This window comes from Equus przewalskii, chromosome 20 (genome assembly GCF_037783145.1).
Source record: "Equus przewalskii isolate Varuska chromosome 20, EquPr2, whole genome shotgun sequence".
Taxonomy (NCBI): Eukaryota; Metazoa; Chordata; class Mammalia; order Perissodactyla; family Equidae; genus Equus; species Equus przewalskii.
The window spans coordinates 27,195,052-27,213,255 of NC_091850.1; the positions used below are offsets into that span (position 1 = coordinate 27,195,052).

General features: G+C 43.3%; 1 protein-coding gene across 4 annotated transcripts in view; it reads right to left on the reverse strand.

The window, feature by feature from the left end:
* EGFLAM (EGF like, fibronectin type III and laminin G domains) overlaps positions 1 to 17,946 on the reverse strand; it is a 175,619-nt gene extending 157,673 nt beyond the window's left edge. For 2 of the 4 annotated variants that reach the window (XR_011530377.1, XR_011530378.1), the window contains exon 1: positions 17,134 to 17,894. Coding sequence is in view for 1 of the 4 variants with exons in the window: in XM_008526792.2 (XP_008525014.1) it covers positions 17,134 to 17,230 (97 nt within the window). In the remaining 3 variants the exon portion in view is untranslated. Of the gene's footprint in view, positions 1 to 17,133 lie in introns of all 4 variants that reach the window. The other 2 variants (XR_011530376.1, XM_008526792.2) reach the window with 2 other exon arrangements.
* Between the last annotated feature and the right edge of the window lie 258 nt (positions 17,947 to 18,204).

Sequence of the window (18,204 nt, forward strand, 5' to 3'; positions counted from 1 at the left end):
GAAGAAAAGCTCTGCCCAGCCTGCCTTGGTTCAAATCCCAGCTCTGCCACTTAGCTTCTTTCTGCCTCAGAGTCTTCATCCGCAAAATGGACATGGAATAAGAATAAGACTTATCTCAAAAGGATGTTAAGAGGAATAAAAGTATGTTATTTCTCAGCACTTGAAATAATAATACTTGGCATGCAGTAAATCTATATGAATGTTTAAGTTTTTAAAAAAATTCTGAAATACTTTGATAATCACCAAATTTTTTACATACATGTGTCATTACAGAAGACACAGGTTTTATGGACGATTGGACAGATGCTCACTGAAAAGAATTTCATTGAGTTGAACTCCACCAAGGCAAAGTTAGTTGACAATTTCATCAGGGTTTGTCAAAAGCTTGTATGCAGCCTCCTGTGAAGAAATTACCCATGCAAAATATGAGTGTGAACTAGAGGGAGGGGAATTTGTTTTAACAAATTAAAACAAAGCAACTTTTTTAAGCACTGTCAGCAAAAGAGAATCTAAGTTACTTCCTATATCAACAAACAGCCTCTGTTCCCTCTGGAAAGTACGTGGAGACTGACCGCCGCCAAGGCCCTGGAAGGGTTGAGCTTGCAGTCTCCGGTAGGACCTTGTGCATCTACTCCCCGCACAGTTGGGTGGTGTGCTACCAAGAGTCAGTTGTATTGTTCCCAATTGTTCTTTTAATCATATAACCTTTCCTTTTGTAAACAGATGAAACATAAATACAACAAGAAAAAGTGGTTTCTGTAAAAACTAGGTTGACTGCTTTATGATAACTCAATAAAGCTGATTCCTAAACATCAACTGTTACAACTCTAAAACATGGGAAAATCTAGAAGCATTCTGCACTCAGGTAATGCCCTATGGTTGGAGTTTATGCTTGAAGGAAGATCAAGACTTCAATCAGTGGGCCCATGTTTTTTTTTTAAAAAAAAGAGCTTTGCCCCTACATCCAAACATTGTCAAATGAATCTCCCATTGCTATCTTTCAACTGAGAATAAGATATTCTATATTGAAATTGTCCCCTTAACTGACTCTTTCAATTAGCTGACCAGTCCAAATTGGAGTGGATAGGAGAATTTCTACCGTAATTATATGAAAATAGTTACCCTGGATAAAAACTGAGTCTTATGTTTTTTCTTTAAAACAGAACTATTGTCATTAGTTTAAAATATGAGCAGAAGCGGGGTTCTAGGATATGGATGCAGTCTACAAGGCTTTCTATGTGTGCGTATTTTAGAGATTGTCATTTATGGCCTATTATCTGCATCAGATGGACAGCTTATTGGGTGATAACTTTAACTTTTTAGAATTATTTACAGTTAGAGGAAGACCCCCACATCCATCTGAGGCTAACTCCCCTGGACTTGCTCTAATATCCATCATACTCTTCAACCATTATAACAACCCCATCTTTGTTGGTGTTTGAGAACTGAATCAAGCTATTTGCCAGGAAATGAAAATTTCAGCAGGAAAAGACGATGTTAATGATGTTAATAATGAATGAAGAGATCACAGAAGGAACATAAAATAAAATATTTACTATCTAGCTCTTTACAGAAAAAGTTTGCAGACTATGGCTGAAAAGGATCCATTCTACACAAGGCAGTGCTCTACGAAGTATGACTGTAACAGTTTTTAAAAAACATCCTGGAACTTTGCCATAGTGGATTAATTCCTCAAGGTTACCCCCAACAATGAGAGTCAAGCCAAGTGATTAACTAAGCCACTGATACCGTCTTATGACATAAATTTCCCCTTCAAGGGTGCCTCCTAGAAGGATTCACTTGAGACCACACTATGGAGATAAGTCCAGATGGGAATTTCAATACTGTACAAATGGATTCTTTTCTCTGCCATGACACTCCTGTCTGTCTACCTGTGGGTTTCTGCGACTTAGAAGATGATGCCTCTCACAGACCCTGTAGTTGGGAGCTAACCAGGAGGAGCCGAGAAGGTAGCCTGGGCTACCTTTCCACGGGTCATTTGTTTCTCCAGGCATGGCACTGTCTTAGGAGCCTGGCTGAGGGCTCATTACCTCTAAACATACAAGCAAGACCAAATTCAAAAGGAAAGAAGAGACAGTCATGAAAATAGATGTTGCATATATGAGTTTCTACCTACCCCCCGCTCATATAGGGGGTGGGTCAAGCAGAGAGCGCTCTAGGCCAGGGGTCAGAAGACTTGAGGCCTAGGGCTGATTCTGTCACTAACTAGGAGCATGACCTTAGGCAAGTGACTTATCTTAACTAGACCATACAGGGTTAGACAGTTACCTCTCAGATCCCTTTCAGTGCTAAAATTCTAGGATTCGATGATGCCAGCCTTAGGAGGTTCCTACCAGTGCCTGGAGCATCACTAGCACTATATAAATCTTAGCTCTCATTATTGTTTTGTGAAGGCACAATGCACATCTTTAAATGTAAATGTGGAGTCTTCTCCATTGTAACAATCAACAGCCTAGAAGCAAATTCTAAACAACAGGGTATAACCTTAAGCAACGAAGACTGTAATTCCTCCTAACCTTCTCAATTAGCACAAATGAATACAGCTTTTTTTTTTTTGGTTGTCGTCGGTAGTGGTTCTTGGATCAAAAACCCAAGCAGCAGTCACCCTTCCTCAATACCTCCAACTAGAGAACCGGTTCTCCAAAGCCTGTATTTTGTACTGTAATACAGATTTTGTTTTTCCCCTCCTGAAAATACTGGCGCAGGTTGCGACTAAGAACTGGGATTCAGGATTTGGAGTATCCAAGAATCTTTTGCTTTCTTCCCAAAATACAGAAACCCTTTGGAGAAGGGGGTTGTCTATCAAAATGGTAAAAGACATTCAATCTTGAGCTTCCAAATAAAATTAGTCAATTACGGGTGTCGCAGAAGTGTCAGTACCCACCATGATCCTCCAGGCCTCACCACTTCCAGCTACCAATCTCTGCAACTTTGTGCCTGAGAGTAGTCTCAGAAACCTGAGAACTCTTGCTTACAAGCCTGGCAGGCTGGATGTGTGGGGGAATTAACACTCACCCTTTCAGCAGCCCTCCTCCAGTGACGGAGGGAGTGGATGTAAATACCCCAGCTGCCTCACCCCTCAGCTAGGCTAACTTGGAGGCTTGTTTTCTATACCATTTTCTAGAGTTTCTCCCATGAGTTTAAGCTCTAATCGTCTACAGTGTAACTCGCTTGATGAGAAAACCTTCGGTGATGCCTTCTCTATGGCCTCCCTGTGTCCCTTCACCACTCTCCTGTGTTTTGTTTCTCTTTTATTTTGTTTTGCCTTTCAGGGAAACTATTTTCATTCAGATCTTTGTCTTATGGTCTCTTATTGGGGAATCCAACAAAGACAATGGATATAACCTAATTAATTTTTTTAAGTTTGAATAGTAAGCATTTTTAACTCTAGTAATCAGTAGAATATCAGGTACGAGATATTTATAGCCAAGAAATCAGAACAGAGTCTAAAAAATATGAAGAGCATAAAACCCAGCAACAAACCTAACACAAGTGGGAGGAAATCCAAGCTTGCTGTGGTCTTTCCCTTTAGGTCAAGTTCACTGGAGTTATAAGAGATTATTAGTTTTGGTTCATGGTGACTTTCTCCAGAGATGAAGAGTTATCTTCCCTCCATCTCATATGTGTCCTCTGGGTTCCTAGAATTTCTATTAGGAGTCTTGGATATCACTGCCATCATTTCTCAACATCACAGAGCAATGGGTAGGTCAGTCTTTGTTTTGTTTTTGTTATTGTTTTGAGGAAGATTAGTTCTAGCTAACATCTGCTGCCAATCCTCCTCTTTTTGCTGAGGAAGACTGGCCCTGAGCTAACATTCATGCCCATCTTCCTCTACTTTATACATGGGACGCCTACCACAGCATGGCGTGCCAAGCGGTGCCATGTCCACACCTGGAATCCAAACTGGCAAACCCCGGTCCACCGAAGCAGAACGTGCGAACTTAACCGCTGCGCCACTGGGCCAGCCCCAGGTAAGTCAGTCTTAATGTGCTCTTATCCGAGTGGCCAGCACATTTATGCCTAGAGGACAAGCTCATCTTCAAAAGATCAAGGTTTCTATTACTCTTGTAGTTATTCCATGAATTTACAGCAAGCATCTTTAAGCTAAATCAGACCTGATCCTTAGAGAGTTCTGAATGCGAGCTAAACACAAATCAAAACCTTATGGTTATGCCTAAGGAGGAAAATAGTAGAAATAGGGCATATATTACAAAGCAGGAGTACCAAAGGTATCAATTAAGCTCTCAGCAGGAAGAAGAATTTACTTAATTAAAAAAGATTCTAATTAAAAGACTACTTACAGAGGTGTGAGCAGCTTTAAGGAACAACTAGGGATACTGATGCACTCAGAGGCCAGCCCCAAGGAGATGCTGCCATTACCCCCAGGGCAGAAAACGCAAGTGGAGAAAATACTGTTACTGGAGCCAGCCAGAGTCAGAAGCCATGGAGGGACATGAGCTGTGGTTTTAGAGAAAGGCAGTACCAAAGCAGGGAGGAGTCAGGCAAGAAATACACCAGATTCTCTCCCCTGCTCTCCTCTGATCTCCTTCTGAGCCTCCCATTGGCTAAACCCAAAGGAAGAGAAGGCAAATGCAAAGCAGTCTGAGAGATGCAGGAAGGCCCCTCCCACGGAGCATGGAGCGCAGAGCAGGGTAGAGAAGAGCAGAGGGTAACTGCAGAGGGAGGGGCAGGACAAAAGTAGGAAACCACCAGTATGTGGGTGCAGAGCAGAACATGTTAGAACCTCACTCTTCATGGGTAAAACTGAGTATTCATTTCATTTGTTTCCTTAATATTTAGTTCATCTTTCCCATCACTTTATTATGAAAATATTCCAAACATACAGAAGAGTGAAAGAGCTTTCAAGTGAACATGTGTATATTCACCACATGGATTCCACCATTAATATTTTACTATACTTGCTTTAGTACATATGTGTCCGGCAATCTATCCCTCTCTCCATCCATCACCGAATCTTATTTTTGATGTATTTCTTTTTTTTTTTTGGTGAGGAGATTGGCCTTGAGCTTACATCTGTTGCCAATCTTCCTCTTTTTTTTTCTTTTTTCTTTTTTTCTCCTCAAAGCCCCAGTACACAGTTGTATATCCTAGTTGTAGGTCATTCTAGTTCTTCCATGTGGGATGCCACCACGGCATGGCTTGATGAACAGTGTGCAGGTTTGCGCCCAGGATCTAAACCAGTGAACCCTGGGCTGCCAAAGTGGAGCACACAAACTTAACCACTCGGCCACCAGCCCCCGACGTATTTTCAAAGTAAATTTCAGACATCAGTACACTTCCCCTTAAATACTTCAGCATCATATCATTTACTTAGTTTATTTTTAATTGCTACTACAATGCAGTAATAGTTTTATATATATAATTTATAAATAATATGTAATATATAATATATAACATATATAAAGTATATACATATAAAGCTTATATATATATATAAAGTAAAGCTGAAAAAATATATATACCAAGAAGTGAAACTATATAGAGACCAAGAAGTCAATGGGTAAATAGGTTGATCAATTGGTTGCTTTCGATTGGGCTACCCAGGCACATTCATTTTTTCAGGCATGTTGGTCCTTACAAAATAAAGACTGGAAAAACCTTTGCAAACACTCTAGCTTTGAGTTGCTTTACCTTCCAGGGATTACAGAATTGATCTTTGTAAGCAAGCCAGGGTCAGCACAACAAAACTAAAGGAGAGCATTGAAGAACTTGGGTACTGTCTTCCTCCCAACCTCACAGTCAGATCTCATTCCGAGAGATGGACTGGCTTTATCTCTTCTCCCGCAACCTGACCTTTTCAATCATTTTCAGAATCACCAATGCCATTCCCACACAAGCCTCATTTTCCTTTGGTTTTAAAGACAAATGGGGGAAGGAGGGGTTTTGAACATTGGACCGTTTTAACTCCTCCTCCCCCACTATCTTTTGATGTATGAGTAAACGGTGTTATTGTCTTTGCTTCTTAACCTCCCAAGACATGACGAAAAGCAGGTCTGAGGCAGCCGTGCAGTTACTTCAAACTCTACCTGTTCTCCAGGTATCAAAAATGACATATTTCACAGGAAGGACTAATCAGATGCTCCTTAAAAACCCACAATTCCAATAGCCTTCGGCAGCAAGGAGGTAGGATTTAAATTACATACTGCTGCAGACTAACTCTCTGGGCCATTTCCTTCTCTAAATCACACTGAAGTGTGGGTTTTCAAATGTCTGCTCAGGTTGAGCAAAAATGTTGGCACATGGAAGTGACACCTTTTCTGTATTGTGCTGGAGGAAGGAAATCAATTCAGGAGCTGGGAGCAGGATTAAATTAATCACACAATGTTCGAAGGCATTTGCCCAAAATGAGGCCATCGTTTTCCTTTCCACAGCTGTCTGGGAAAGGCCGACTGCATGCAAGACACTCTACCAGGTGACGGAGGTGAAGAAGTCACAGTGCTTTCCTTGACAAAGTTACAAATCTAACAGAAGGCATGAGTCAGGTACCCCGATAACATAATACAAGGCAGAATGGGAGAAGAGAGCAATGGCTTCTGGCTGGGAGGGCACAGAAAGACTTCACAATATGGGGCAACTGAGCCGTGCTTTGAAGGACCATTGCATTTCTTTGCGTAGAGATGAAGGAAGGATATTCAAAGTGGGCCGATCATGTGGATAGGTTCAGCCCTGGGAAAGTGAAGAGGAGGTTGATAGAATAGCAAGTAATCCGTCTTGGCTGGAATATAGGTTGTGTATTCAGTGGGAAGACAGGAAAAATAAGTTGGAGCCATATTGTGACAGACCTCAGATGCTGAGCTTTAGAGTTTAGAGGGCACTTAAAACAGATAAGAATATGAAACACAGGAGTGACAGAATTAGAACTGCATTTGGGCGAGATTATTCTGGAGTCAGTATATGGTTGAATCAAAATGGGGAGAGAGTAGACACCATAAAAATAGCATCTTTTACATTTATTCTCTTAATATCACAGTAAAGGAGGTAGCTAAGGAAAGCTTTTTATATTCTAATTGCTGATAACCTCTTTTTTGGGTAAGGAGCCATAAGACTGATTCATGAAAATCTATTACTACTACAGTTGCTGTATAAACACATATGATCTTGACTCTTTCTTCTTGGTTTTGTACAAAGCCAAAAAGAAAAGTTGGCTATTTTTATTAAACTCTAAGCTGACTCCAGGTCTTTCATCAATAACATGAACTTTATGACTGATTTAGACACCAAAAGTCATCATTTGGGTATATAAATTCCAAGAATCTATAATACAAAATTAAGGAAAGGAAATCCTTTTGAATTCCATTTTCTTGGGAGCCTAAGCTCAATATACATTTGTATAAATGTTGTCAATATTTGAGGTTATACTACACATAGAAAAACTACCATCTCTACCACTATATACACTGTATAAACCATAATGAACCCAATTACTATGGACTAACTTTGGAGCGCCCATTATGTACCAAATGTGTAAGTAATTTCCCAGGTGCATTCCCAGGGATCAAATTATGTCATTTATTTATCACACAAAACCCTTGTGGTGGGTACTATGAGCCTTAAATTTCAGGTAGAAATCTAAGACAAAAAGAGAATAAATACTCTATGTAGGATCAGACAGCCATAAATTTTAAAGCTAGGATTCAAACCCAGGTCTGCCTGATTGGATTCTTGTTACAGTTCCTCCAAGCTGAAGCGATGTGTGTTACATGCGTAGGTCGTGGCCAAAGTCATCAATTACTTTAAAATAGCTATCAAAGGAATGCTTCTTTTTCAACCTAATGGTTTATTTGTTTAACTACACCAATTAGGAACTCTTAGAACATCAAAGAGATGTTAAGAAACTAACAGAAAGCCTTGAGACTTGAATGATAAACCTTGAAATATGCCACAGTGAAGGTCTAGCAAATATCGTTTGTTACTAAAGAAGACGGCTAAATAGTGGAGGAATGGAAAGCTTCAAAGCCAAGCTGAGTCATCCGGGTGGTCTCTGAGACTCCAAAAGGGTCTTCTGTAGAAGACACGGGGGAAGATTCTGGGGCTATATCCTCCAGCTGCTACAGCTGTTTCTCCGTCGCAAATAGCCCCTCAGTTATCACATATTTTGCAAAATGCACATCAACCAGCCAGGAGTATGACTGAAAGCAGTACCAGTTCATTCTACAGAGTGTCTCATGACAGGCATGGAGTCTCTGCAAGTAAAGGGTGGCAAGCCTCATCAGCAAGGTCCCTCTTGGCTGCAGAGCTAGACTTGGGCACACTGCAGTAATCACGCTCTTATCCATTAGCAGCAGGAACAGCTCTGGACTGACGGGAAGCCACAAGGGCTAGTCGTTGGATGACCTGGGTTCACGTCCTGGCTATGCCTGGTTCCTCTTTGCTAAGTTATCTTCTCTTGACTTCCTAGTAGAGCAAGGGTTGCAAGACTAAATGAGATCATTTCTATGATAGTGCTTTCAGAAGTGCAGTGGTTCAACCAAATGTATCAATTTATTTTTGTTGGGATCAATCCACACCATCTTCATCCCCATCAAAGCAGGCTGTGGTATCTAAAAAATGACTTTTATATTTTAAGATGCATCTCTCACCGAATAAATTATTCTACTGTGAATAGTCCTTTTTGTTACGGGACACAAATAGAAGGAGCTTCCAGAAAACTGTGGGGAAATAAACTGGAGTTCTAGTTGATGTGCCTTAGAAATTCACTCTAATTAACCCATGGATAGTTATTTTACATTTTAAAAGGGATTAATTTTACTACTTGTAAAATGTAGGAAATATGTAGCAACAGATGCCATATAGTCACTTAACCATATACATACCTTTGGACCCTATTGCAACCTTGTCTAAGTCAGATTGACTGCTTAGTTTTTTAGGATCTTTTGTTCAATCATGGTAGCTTCCAACAAGTAAAGATAGATGGTAATTATCTGCTTTTCAATCAGGTTGTACACTACTTGTAATTAAAAGCAAATTCCAAGCCCAATTCTGCCACAGATGCAAATATTCATGGGCAAGAAGTCTCATACAACCTTCCCTTTTAACATCCCTTGTTTGTCCTTTTAAAGCAGCCCATCAGAGACAAGCCACCACATCTGGTCATTGTCTTCCTGTGTACACAGCTGAACTACATTTCCCAACTTCCTCGCAGTCCAGCTGGGGCAGTGAGACCATATCCTGGCCTAGCACATAAAAATCTCTCCCACAAGCTTTCTTTCTCTTTATCTTCCATGGCATCTTGGAGGCCCATTTTAAACATGGTGGCATTACAAGATGGAGATATTAAAGACAGAACGACTCTGGTCTTCAAGTCACCATTTGGAGGAGAGCAGCCCTGGAGAGCTGGCCAACAGGGAACATTCACTTTGGATTTAAGAGTAAACGGAAATTAAATTTTGTGTCAAGCCACTGAGATTTGGAGTTCTTTGTTACAGCAGCAAGCACCTTGCTGAGGCTGATACACCAAAATTCTGACGGCAGGGTCAGCAAACCATCTAGGGGGACAGGCAAATGAGTCTACTGTTAAATGAGGGAAATACAGGACTGAATGGCGCACTAGCCCAACACCAAAGCAGTTTGCTTAGGCTTCTGAATTCTCATTCTTTGTCCATGCAAAAATAGAGGGACATGTACAATCTTTCTAGCTAACCACTTATTTCGCCCATGAAAACATGATTTCTAATACAACCTATGCTAATTAACAAACCCTCCAGCCTGGAGTTTTGATAAACATCATTTGAAGTATTTTTCAAGTCACCTTTGAGAGTGGACTTCATAGTCAACTTCCTCAAGTGGTAACTAACCAGCCCTGGAGTGTGGATTCCTGGCTAGCACAGAGGTGAAGCCACTGGTATGGCACAGTCATTGAGAGACTAAAATACAAATAGACTCTTTTGTCGGAGCAGTACCTTCTATCCTGGATTATTTCAAGTGTTAATTAAGCATCCTTAGGGTAGAGATTACAGTAATTCACACACTATACTGAAGTATTTAAAAAATAAATTACAAACAATATAACAGGCGTCTAATTCACAGCCATCACTCTTTTTATTTATTTCTCTGCTCACTCTAAGAATTACGAGCAAAGGATCTTGGGACCTATTCCTAAGTGTAGGATTAGATCAATAAAATTAGCCATCTGTCCAAGGGAGGCTTTAAACTCAGGTTGTATTTAAGTATTGTTTCCAACTGCCCAGATGTTATGGAAAAGTGCCTGCTGATACAACTCCTTTTGCACAATGTAAACCATTAACTGCCTAATATAAACATATCGTACCAAGAAAAATAAATAGCATTACATTGCATTAAATCTGATTCGGGATTTTTGGTGCCCTGTCAGCAAACACAAGTGTTAAGATTTAAATTGCTGAGGATTTGCAGAATCAAATGAAGAAAGAATTTTCAAGTGTCTTTGGGGTAGTAGGGAGCAAGAGACTGGAAATGAGATCAAAGCTTCAGAAAGTGTATTCTTGGTTGGTTTGGTTGGTTAAGGTAACAATAATTACTAAGATTATTGTCAGATAATAATATCCTATCTTTACGGAGCACTTCAGCTCTTTCAAAGCACTAATCTGCTTTATTTCCTTTGATTCTGAAAATAAGCTGATGGGGTTATCTGGGGTGTGTAGGGAGTTTTTACAGCTGAGGGAGGCTAGAATCACTAATAGGAAAAGGAAAAGACACTGAGCTTTGTCTCTGTCTTTCTGTGTCACTGGTAGTGGCTCATGAATTACTCCAATCTACTGATGAATGAGCAAACTCAAACCATTTCTTAGCTCTCTAGCTTCACTGTCACCGACTGCCAGTCACACATCAGTCTGGATAAACCTCCTACAGGAACAGATGCTCCCCCCACCACACCCTGCAAACCTTCCCCAAGACAATTACCAGGCAAAAGTCATCCTCCATCACCCTTGGGGGGACCGTTTCTCCTAGGAAATCATTCAGGCGAGGCCACAAACCTTGCAGCCACATTTTCCAAACCAAAAATCAAGATGTGTGGTTGACCAAAGAATCTTTCTGATTTTGTTGGTTAATTTACCTGAAAATCTGACAACTCAGTACCAATTAAATCATATGTTACCAATCACACAACACGTATGGAAAAGGATAAAAGTACATGGAATCGTGAGTGCCTGTGTTTACTATTCTGATGCCTAGAAATACACACATTCTTCTCTTTTTTTTTGTCCTGCCCAGAGTAAACAAATAACAAATAAGCTTGAGGCTTCTAATCTTTTTTAATGCCTTGGTATATGAACTACCTCATTTAATCCTTCTAGCAACCTTAAATGGTAGGTTCTTTCCTTATCCTATCTTTACAGATGAGGAAACCAAGGCTTACAGAGATAATATAACTTGCTCTATGTTACCAAGTAACTAATTTAAAAAATGTCAGAACTTGAACCCAAATTTGCCAAATATCAGAGTTCCGTGCTCTCGCCCAAGCCTTCCCTGCTCAGCCTGGAGACACCGGCCTTGGAGGCTGAAAGAAGGAGCTGCCTGGGGAGGGAGTGGGTCTGGGGAAATGCGAGCCAGGGGACTGGTTATCTAAAGTTCAGCCTGGCTTTTTGTTAATGCTACTGCAGGGTTTCCCTCCTTCTTGCAGCCATCTCTCAGTGAACGGACTGGGGAAGCCAGGGTGAGTAAGATGAGGACCCCCTCAGAAGAGATGCACTTCAGGCGCCTAAGAGGACCACAAGTCTTAAGCCCAACCTTCGGAAAACCTGTGGAGAATCTAAACACAGAGCTGTTCTGGTTAAAATACAGATGCCCAGGGCAACGTGTTGTTGCCGGCAACCCACTTGGTGTGGATGAACTAAATGGAGACTGTCGGTGTCGGAGAGAGTACCTGAGGCGGAGGTACAACGTAAGGGAGGCGGTGGGAGGAGCCCAACTCTCCTTTGTTCACAGGTCTCAAAGCGTGGACCGTGAACCACCTGCATCAAGGGACCTGAGGTCCCTGTTTAAAAGATGGGTGTCTGGGATGCACTCCAAGAATTCTTACCCACATGCAAGACCAAGAATTACTTGTCTGGGTCAGAGACCTGCGATCTGCTGGGGTCAGATGTGCGCTTAGCCATCGCTGGAAAGTGCGCCCTCCGCTGGCAGAAATTTGATTTGCCTTTCACCTGAGTCTCTCCCTCCCCTCCCCCAGGATCCCATGAGGTCACGGGTTCTCTAAGGCGCAAATGGTCTTCCAGCTCCTTTCAGGACGCTGAAGCCACACTCCAGGGTCCTTCTCCAAAACGGAGTCCAAAACCAGTGAAATCAAAGAAGAGTTTTGGGGGGGGGGGGGGGGGCGGGGGGAGGGGGGAAGTTCCTTACAAACTGCCTTTTAGGCTCTACAGTATCTCCTCACTTGTTCCCTTTTTCTATCCTTGAAAGAGCAGGCGCATTTCCAATACCTGCAGCTTGACCTGCCATGAGCAAAACAAGTGGCAGGGGTCATGACCAGCTCAAAAGATTTTCTCTTGCAATTAAGACATCACATCATTCATTTAGTCAGTTGGGACAAACTACAGTCCTACTCACCACGTGGGTGAGGCGGGAGAAGACAGGATATCACAGGACAACCCTGCAGAAGCTGAGGTCCCACTGCACTTCAGATGCTTGAGTCCTTGTCTTCCAGAAATCTAGCTCTGGGTCACTGGACTACTTTTGAGCTATCACAACGCATGAACAGATGGACAACTACTCCCAAAAGAATTCTAAGGTTATTAAAGCCCTGGGCTCAGGATAGGAAACAAAAGCAAAACACACCACTCCATTCCTTTGTGGCCAAGTCAGTCTTCCATGAGAACGAATTCTGAGAAACAAGCACCACCTCATGTTACACTGCATTTACCCCTGACCTTGACCTCTCTGTCCCTTTACCTCATAGAGAGTCAAAGGAAAGAGAGAGAGAAAAAAAGACAGGGGCTTCTTTATAGGGATTAGATATGATGTGGAAGCAAACAGAAGGGCTGATAGAATGAAAGATCAGAGGAAAATATTTCCGCCATAGTGCCTGAACTACGTATGTATGTCCCTGGTGGCCTTTGTGATCTCCAGTTTTCCCCAAGAAGCAAGACAATCTGGATCAGCCTCCTGGCAGAGGACAGTCATCTGGGAAAGAAGAAGGAGGGACACCCAGAAGAGATGAGCTCCCCCAAAATACATGCTTTGGCAAGGGGACTTGGTTGAGAGCTATAAGTGAGGACATAACCAGTCTCTTAGAAATACCAGGTCATTTAGGGTGCCCCCTGTGGAAGAAGTAGAACAGGTTAACCCCTGACCCCTAATCCCTTAGCCATTCAGCCTCACACTAGCAGAAGAAACCTTCTAGAAGTGCATGTATTCCCCACCAACAACCAACAAGATACATTGCCCAGGAGCTAACTCTGCTCCTCCAGTCTTTTGTTTTTCCTTTCTGAGTTTCCCTGGATCTTCATTTTAGTCCAGTTTTACAGGTAGAGAAATGCTGAGGAAGCGGGAAGGGAAGATGAGAGAGCTGCATCTCCCTAAGGATGACTGTGGAGCCCAAGGTCCTCCAGGGAAAACCCTGGATTGTGAACCCTGACCTGACCTTGTGCCACTGTCCTGGGAGCTCAGGCAAACTGGAAAGGTAGGATGGAAGGCAGGACCCCTGTGCAGTCCTCCAGCCCCCCTCTCTGTGCCGGAGAAGTAACTCACACCAGGAGTTACCAATCTGCCTATGGACACATGCATGGCTTGAGGCGTGCTGGTTCCAGCGGTAAGTCTGGGTGTCCCTTTCCCTTCCTCCTGCCCCACATCAGAAGCACAACAGTCCTTCCTGCACTTCCTGGTGAGCCTCCAGGTAAGGAAGAGAGCTGGAGATCACTCAAGAGGGTCTGGGTGCCAGTTCCAGTCCAGCTTCTGATGTTAACTTGGGCAGCTCCCTTAATCACTCTCAGTTGTAAAATGAGGACTTTTCACTTCCTTCCAGGTGTATGATTCTAATTTGTAATCTGAAAAGGGATGAAGGATATCCTACAAATTGTGTTTCCATGAAGACCTGGGAAAATGACAGTGTCCAATGCCCTACTGATCTTCGGAAGGTCTTTTTTCTACCTCCAGGTACACTAATGGATCCCCCCCCCCCCCCACCATGCCTTCACAAGCCTTAGCCCCCAGGAGTTCAACAAGAGAAACCAAGTGGCTCATCATTACCTTGTTCATCATTACCCTGGAGGGTTACACCCCCTGATTCTGTGGATGAGGTCGGTAGACAATAGCTTCCAGAACTCCATCTCAGTATCATTCACACTCTGTTATCTGTGGAGGCCTGGGCATAATCCCATGTACAAATGTTTAACAGCACTGAACAGGCTCCCCACACCCATCCCATTAACACCCTCTGCCTAGCTCTGTCTCATGGGAGCTCCCTTGTTCAGGCCAGAGAAAGACACCCTCCAAGACAGGGCTGCTAAGAACTCCGTTTCTGGTCCTGAATATCAGACCCTGAATTCATGTTCTATCATGTACTAGTTGTGAGACCTTGGGTGAAATATTTAATCTCTGTAAGCCACAATTTCATCTTCAATTAAAAAGGGGTAATAAAGTATCCATGTCACAGAGCTGTTGTGTTGATTAAATAAATCAGTATGCGTCAACTTCTTAGAACAGTGTAGCAAGCATTTAATTAGTATTAGTTATTATTATTTAATTTGACCTAACTGGAAAAATGTCCTTTCTTGTGAGTCTCAGGAAATAGAGAAGTTTCTTTATTAATGCTCAATGACAGAAGATGGAGCTATCTTGGGGTAGGGGGAAAGGTTGCCTATGCTGGACCCAAAGTACTCATAATTGAAGCTGTTACTTGACTTTTTCTCACCCGAGGTAGGTGGGGATGAGGAATTTACAGGTTGATTTTGGATTGAAGACTTCTCCAAGCAAGCTACACTTGTCAAAAGAGGATTTAGGAGTGTGAGGAGAGAGATGGGGTCATTCAAATAAAACAGGACTGTTCCAGTACGTGTACTTGGTGGCCATGCTACCTTCAAAGTTCTGCACACAAACCAATTTCTATTGAGGAAACAAGGTACAAAGAAACTCCCATATGGATACTAGCAAGATTTGCTGGTGTCTGGGGAAGACTATAAATTAGCTGGTTGCTGTTCACATCAGAGCCAAGCGGGGCACATTCAGTTTTTAATCTGGACCAATTTTCCGGATCAAAAACTAGTCTTTCCAAGGGATGTAAATGAGCCCAGGAGGAAATTTTCCCCTGAAGTTTATGAAGTAGCTGTCATTTTAATCTGAGCAGCTTTCTAACCTGAAAGCCAGTGTCTGGATAAAATTATAAAGGAATGAAACACTCTTCTAGGCTGAACCTAGTCCAAATAATCGTTGTACCTCAAATTTGATGTGTTTAATATGGCAAACTATTTAAAGGGTAGTTTCCACTATCAAAACCCTATCTATGCTTCAAATAAAATCAAAGAGGCCAACAAGACATATTCATGGCATGGATATCAGAATAAGACCCTGGATGAACGAGGTAGAAAATATTTTTAGGAGAGGAACTACAAAAAATAAGAAAGGAAATATGGTGAACCATATGAGCAGTTTTATACAGCACACTTTGTGAGATACTTTTAAAAAAATTCTGCTTAAATGGATTGAAATCTATCCTTAAAAGAACATTACATACACGGCTCACATTTAACTATAGATATAATTATGCATTGTTCAAAAATGGTGACTCGATGGTGTTATGTGAATAAACCAGCAGAATCCAATTGATCATGATGAGGTTATCTTAAGGAGCAAAGTTAGAAAGAAGCCCTTCATTGAAATCCTGCAAGATCTGTGTATGTGTGCATAGAAGAAGAGAAATAATTTAATATATTACCCTGGACTGCTGCTATTATCTCCAAAATGAACAGTGGAAATAGAATAGCTCATAATTTAAGTGTGCTGCAAATTATGATAATAACTCTAAATTCCAAGGCAGGTAGCAAGGCACAGGTGATAAAAGATATGGCTGGAAGAGTGAGGGTGACTCCCAGAGCTGAAAGGCAACAAGTCATATTTCCAAATGGAGAGATCTTTGAGCAGTGAAAATATTTAAGCAGCCACATGGGAACTTGCAAGATTATTTCTTTGCCCTCTGATAAATTTCCCCTGGTTTGTCTCTTTCTTATAGAAAGCTAAACTGCGCTTTCTGCAAAGTTTTTCAGACTGCATTCAAATAAAGTTATATTGTTTTCCATTGTTCCTAAGATATAATTAATCCCATAAGACAATCTCGCTTACAAAGTAAACTAAGAAAAAACAGATTTCTCAGAAGGCTAAATATAGGCTCAGCAAAGAAGAATAAAAATCGTTATTTGGGAAACAATGTTTAGAACTTTATCGTTTAGAGTGTTCTACTTTGAATAATCTCACAACGCAGGCCAAATCAAAGTAGACAAAAATATACAAAGACTTTTTACCTACCTAGAGGAAGTGTAAGTTATTGTGTTTCCAGTTCTCTCCAATTCTTTGCTAGAGCCCACAATCCCATACATCTTTGTTTACATCGCAGGGCAAAGACAGGAGTTCAAAACACGGGAAAATTAACCCATTGGGGGCTCCTTTTTGAGAAAACGGCCACAGAGTGGAAGAGGATCATAACAGCAAAGGCCACATCCCTACACCGTGCGTGGGCACGACTGGAGATGGGCAGGGGACTCCAGGCAAATCTTCAGACACTTAACAGGAAATGGCTGGGCTCTGGACAATATGAATTCAATAAGATGTTTAGAGACACAGGAGGAGCTGTTTGACTTCCCTTGCACAGTTGCAGTCCTCTGTAATTGAGACAGCATGATCTCTGCCTCAACTCTCAATTCTCTGTGGTCAAAGACACAGCCCTCCATCTCTACTGTGTCTGGAAAATAGATCATGCTTTTAAGAAACAAATATCCCTGGAACTGCCTGGGCTGGGGGAGGGCGAGGTTCGCGTCTTTTCTCAGCTCTGGGCAGAAACGAACCCAGTTCAGCTGACGCTGGTCAGGGGAGAGAGAGGCGGTGCGTTGCCCGCTTTGCGTCCTCGTCAGGGACCCGGACCCGGGCGCTCCGGGCGTGGTGCCCCCGGGCGCGCGAGCGCATTACCTGGTTTTCGGAGAGCTGCTCCGAGCGACACAGAACCGGGTCTGAGACTGGAAGCCAGGAGCAAGAGCCGGAGCAAGACGCCTTGCATTACATCCATTTCACCGCGGGCGCCTGCAAAGTTTCACCAAGTCCCGGGCGCACAGGGAAAAGGGCGTCTCCTGGGGGACGTGAGAGCCGCGGCCTCCACGGATCCCCTGACCTGAGTGAGGAGGCGGGGGGCTGAGGGAGCCGGAATGGACCGGGAACGATGGAGGAGTTCAAATAGGCAGGACAGCAGCCGGGAGGTCGGCGTGCGGGAGTGAAGCCGGCTGCGAGCGGCAGGGCTTTTCGAGGGGGCGGGGGCAGCAAAGGAAGCCGACGGGGAGGGACCCGCTGGCCGCGGGAGGGAGGGAGGCTCGACCGACCAGGGGGTGGAATTACAATCGAATGGAAGTGAGAGGGGCAGCCTCTGAGACTATTTACTCTTCGTCCTCTGGGGCAAACAGCCCGCCCATCACCCCCTCTAGCGACCCCCCAGCTCAGCCCTTTCCCACTGGTGACCTAGATTAGGGCGCTAGGAGGGGCCGACTTCAACCACTAGAGACGCAGGGCTAGAGTTAGGTGATTTCGAGTCCGGGACCCTCTGCCGTGATCCTGACCCAGAAATCTTGCGGCGCCTCCCCCTCCCCTGCCTGTCCCCACCTCCGGCCGCGCCCCTCTAGGTCGCTTCCCCCCTAGCTCGAAGACTTTTCCCAACACCTCCAAACGTTGCTCTGGTCTGTCCAGAGCACTTAAGGGACTGGGGGGGTGGCGTGCAGAGAGGAGGGGAGGGTCTGTGATTTGCCAGTGGGGGAGGGTAAGAGGAAGAGGGGGCGGGGCCGGCTGGGTCTGGGGCGCTAAGAAGATAAATAGGATTTAAGGCGCGCAGATGGAGAGCTGAGGCCCGGTCACTCTGCTGGAAACGCCGGGTGGAGATTAGGGCCCAGCGCGGGGGAGCAAGGTCCTCTCCCGGCAGATGAAGGCAACTTGAGACCCTCCGGGGGAGGAGATGAAACTCCAGGTTAAGCCTGGCGTCGGGGAGAGGGACGCGAG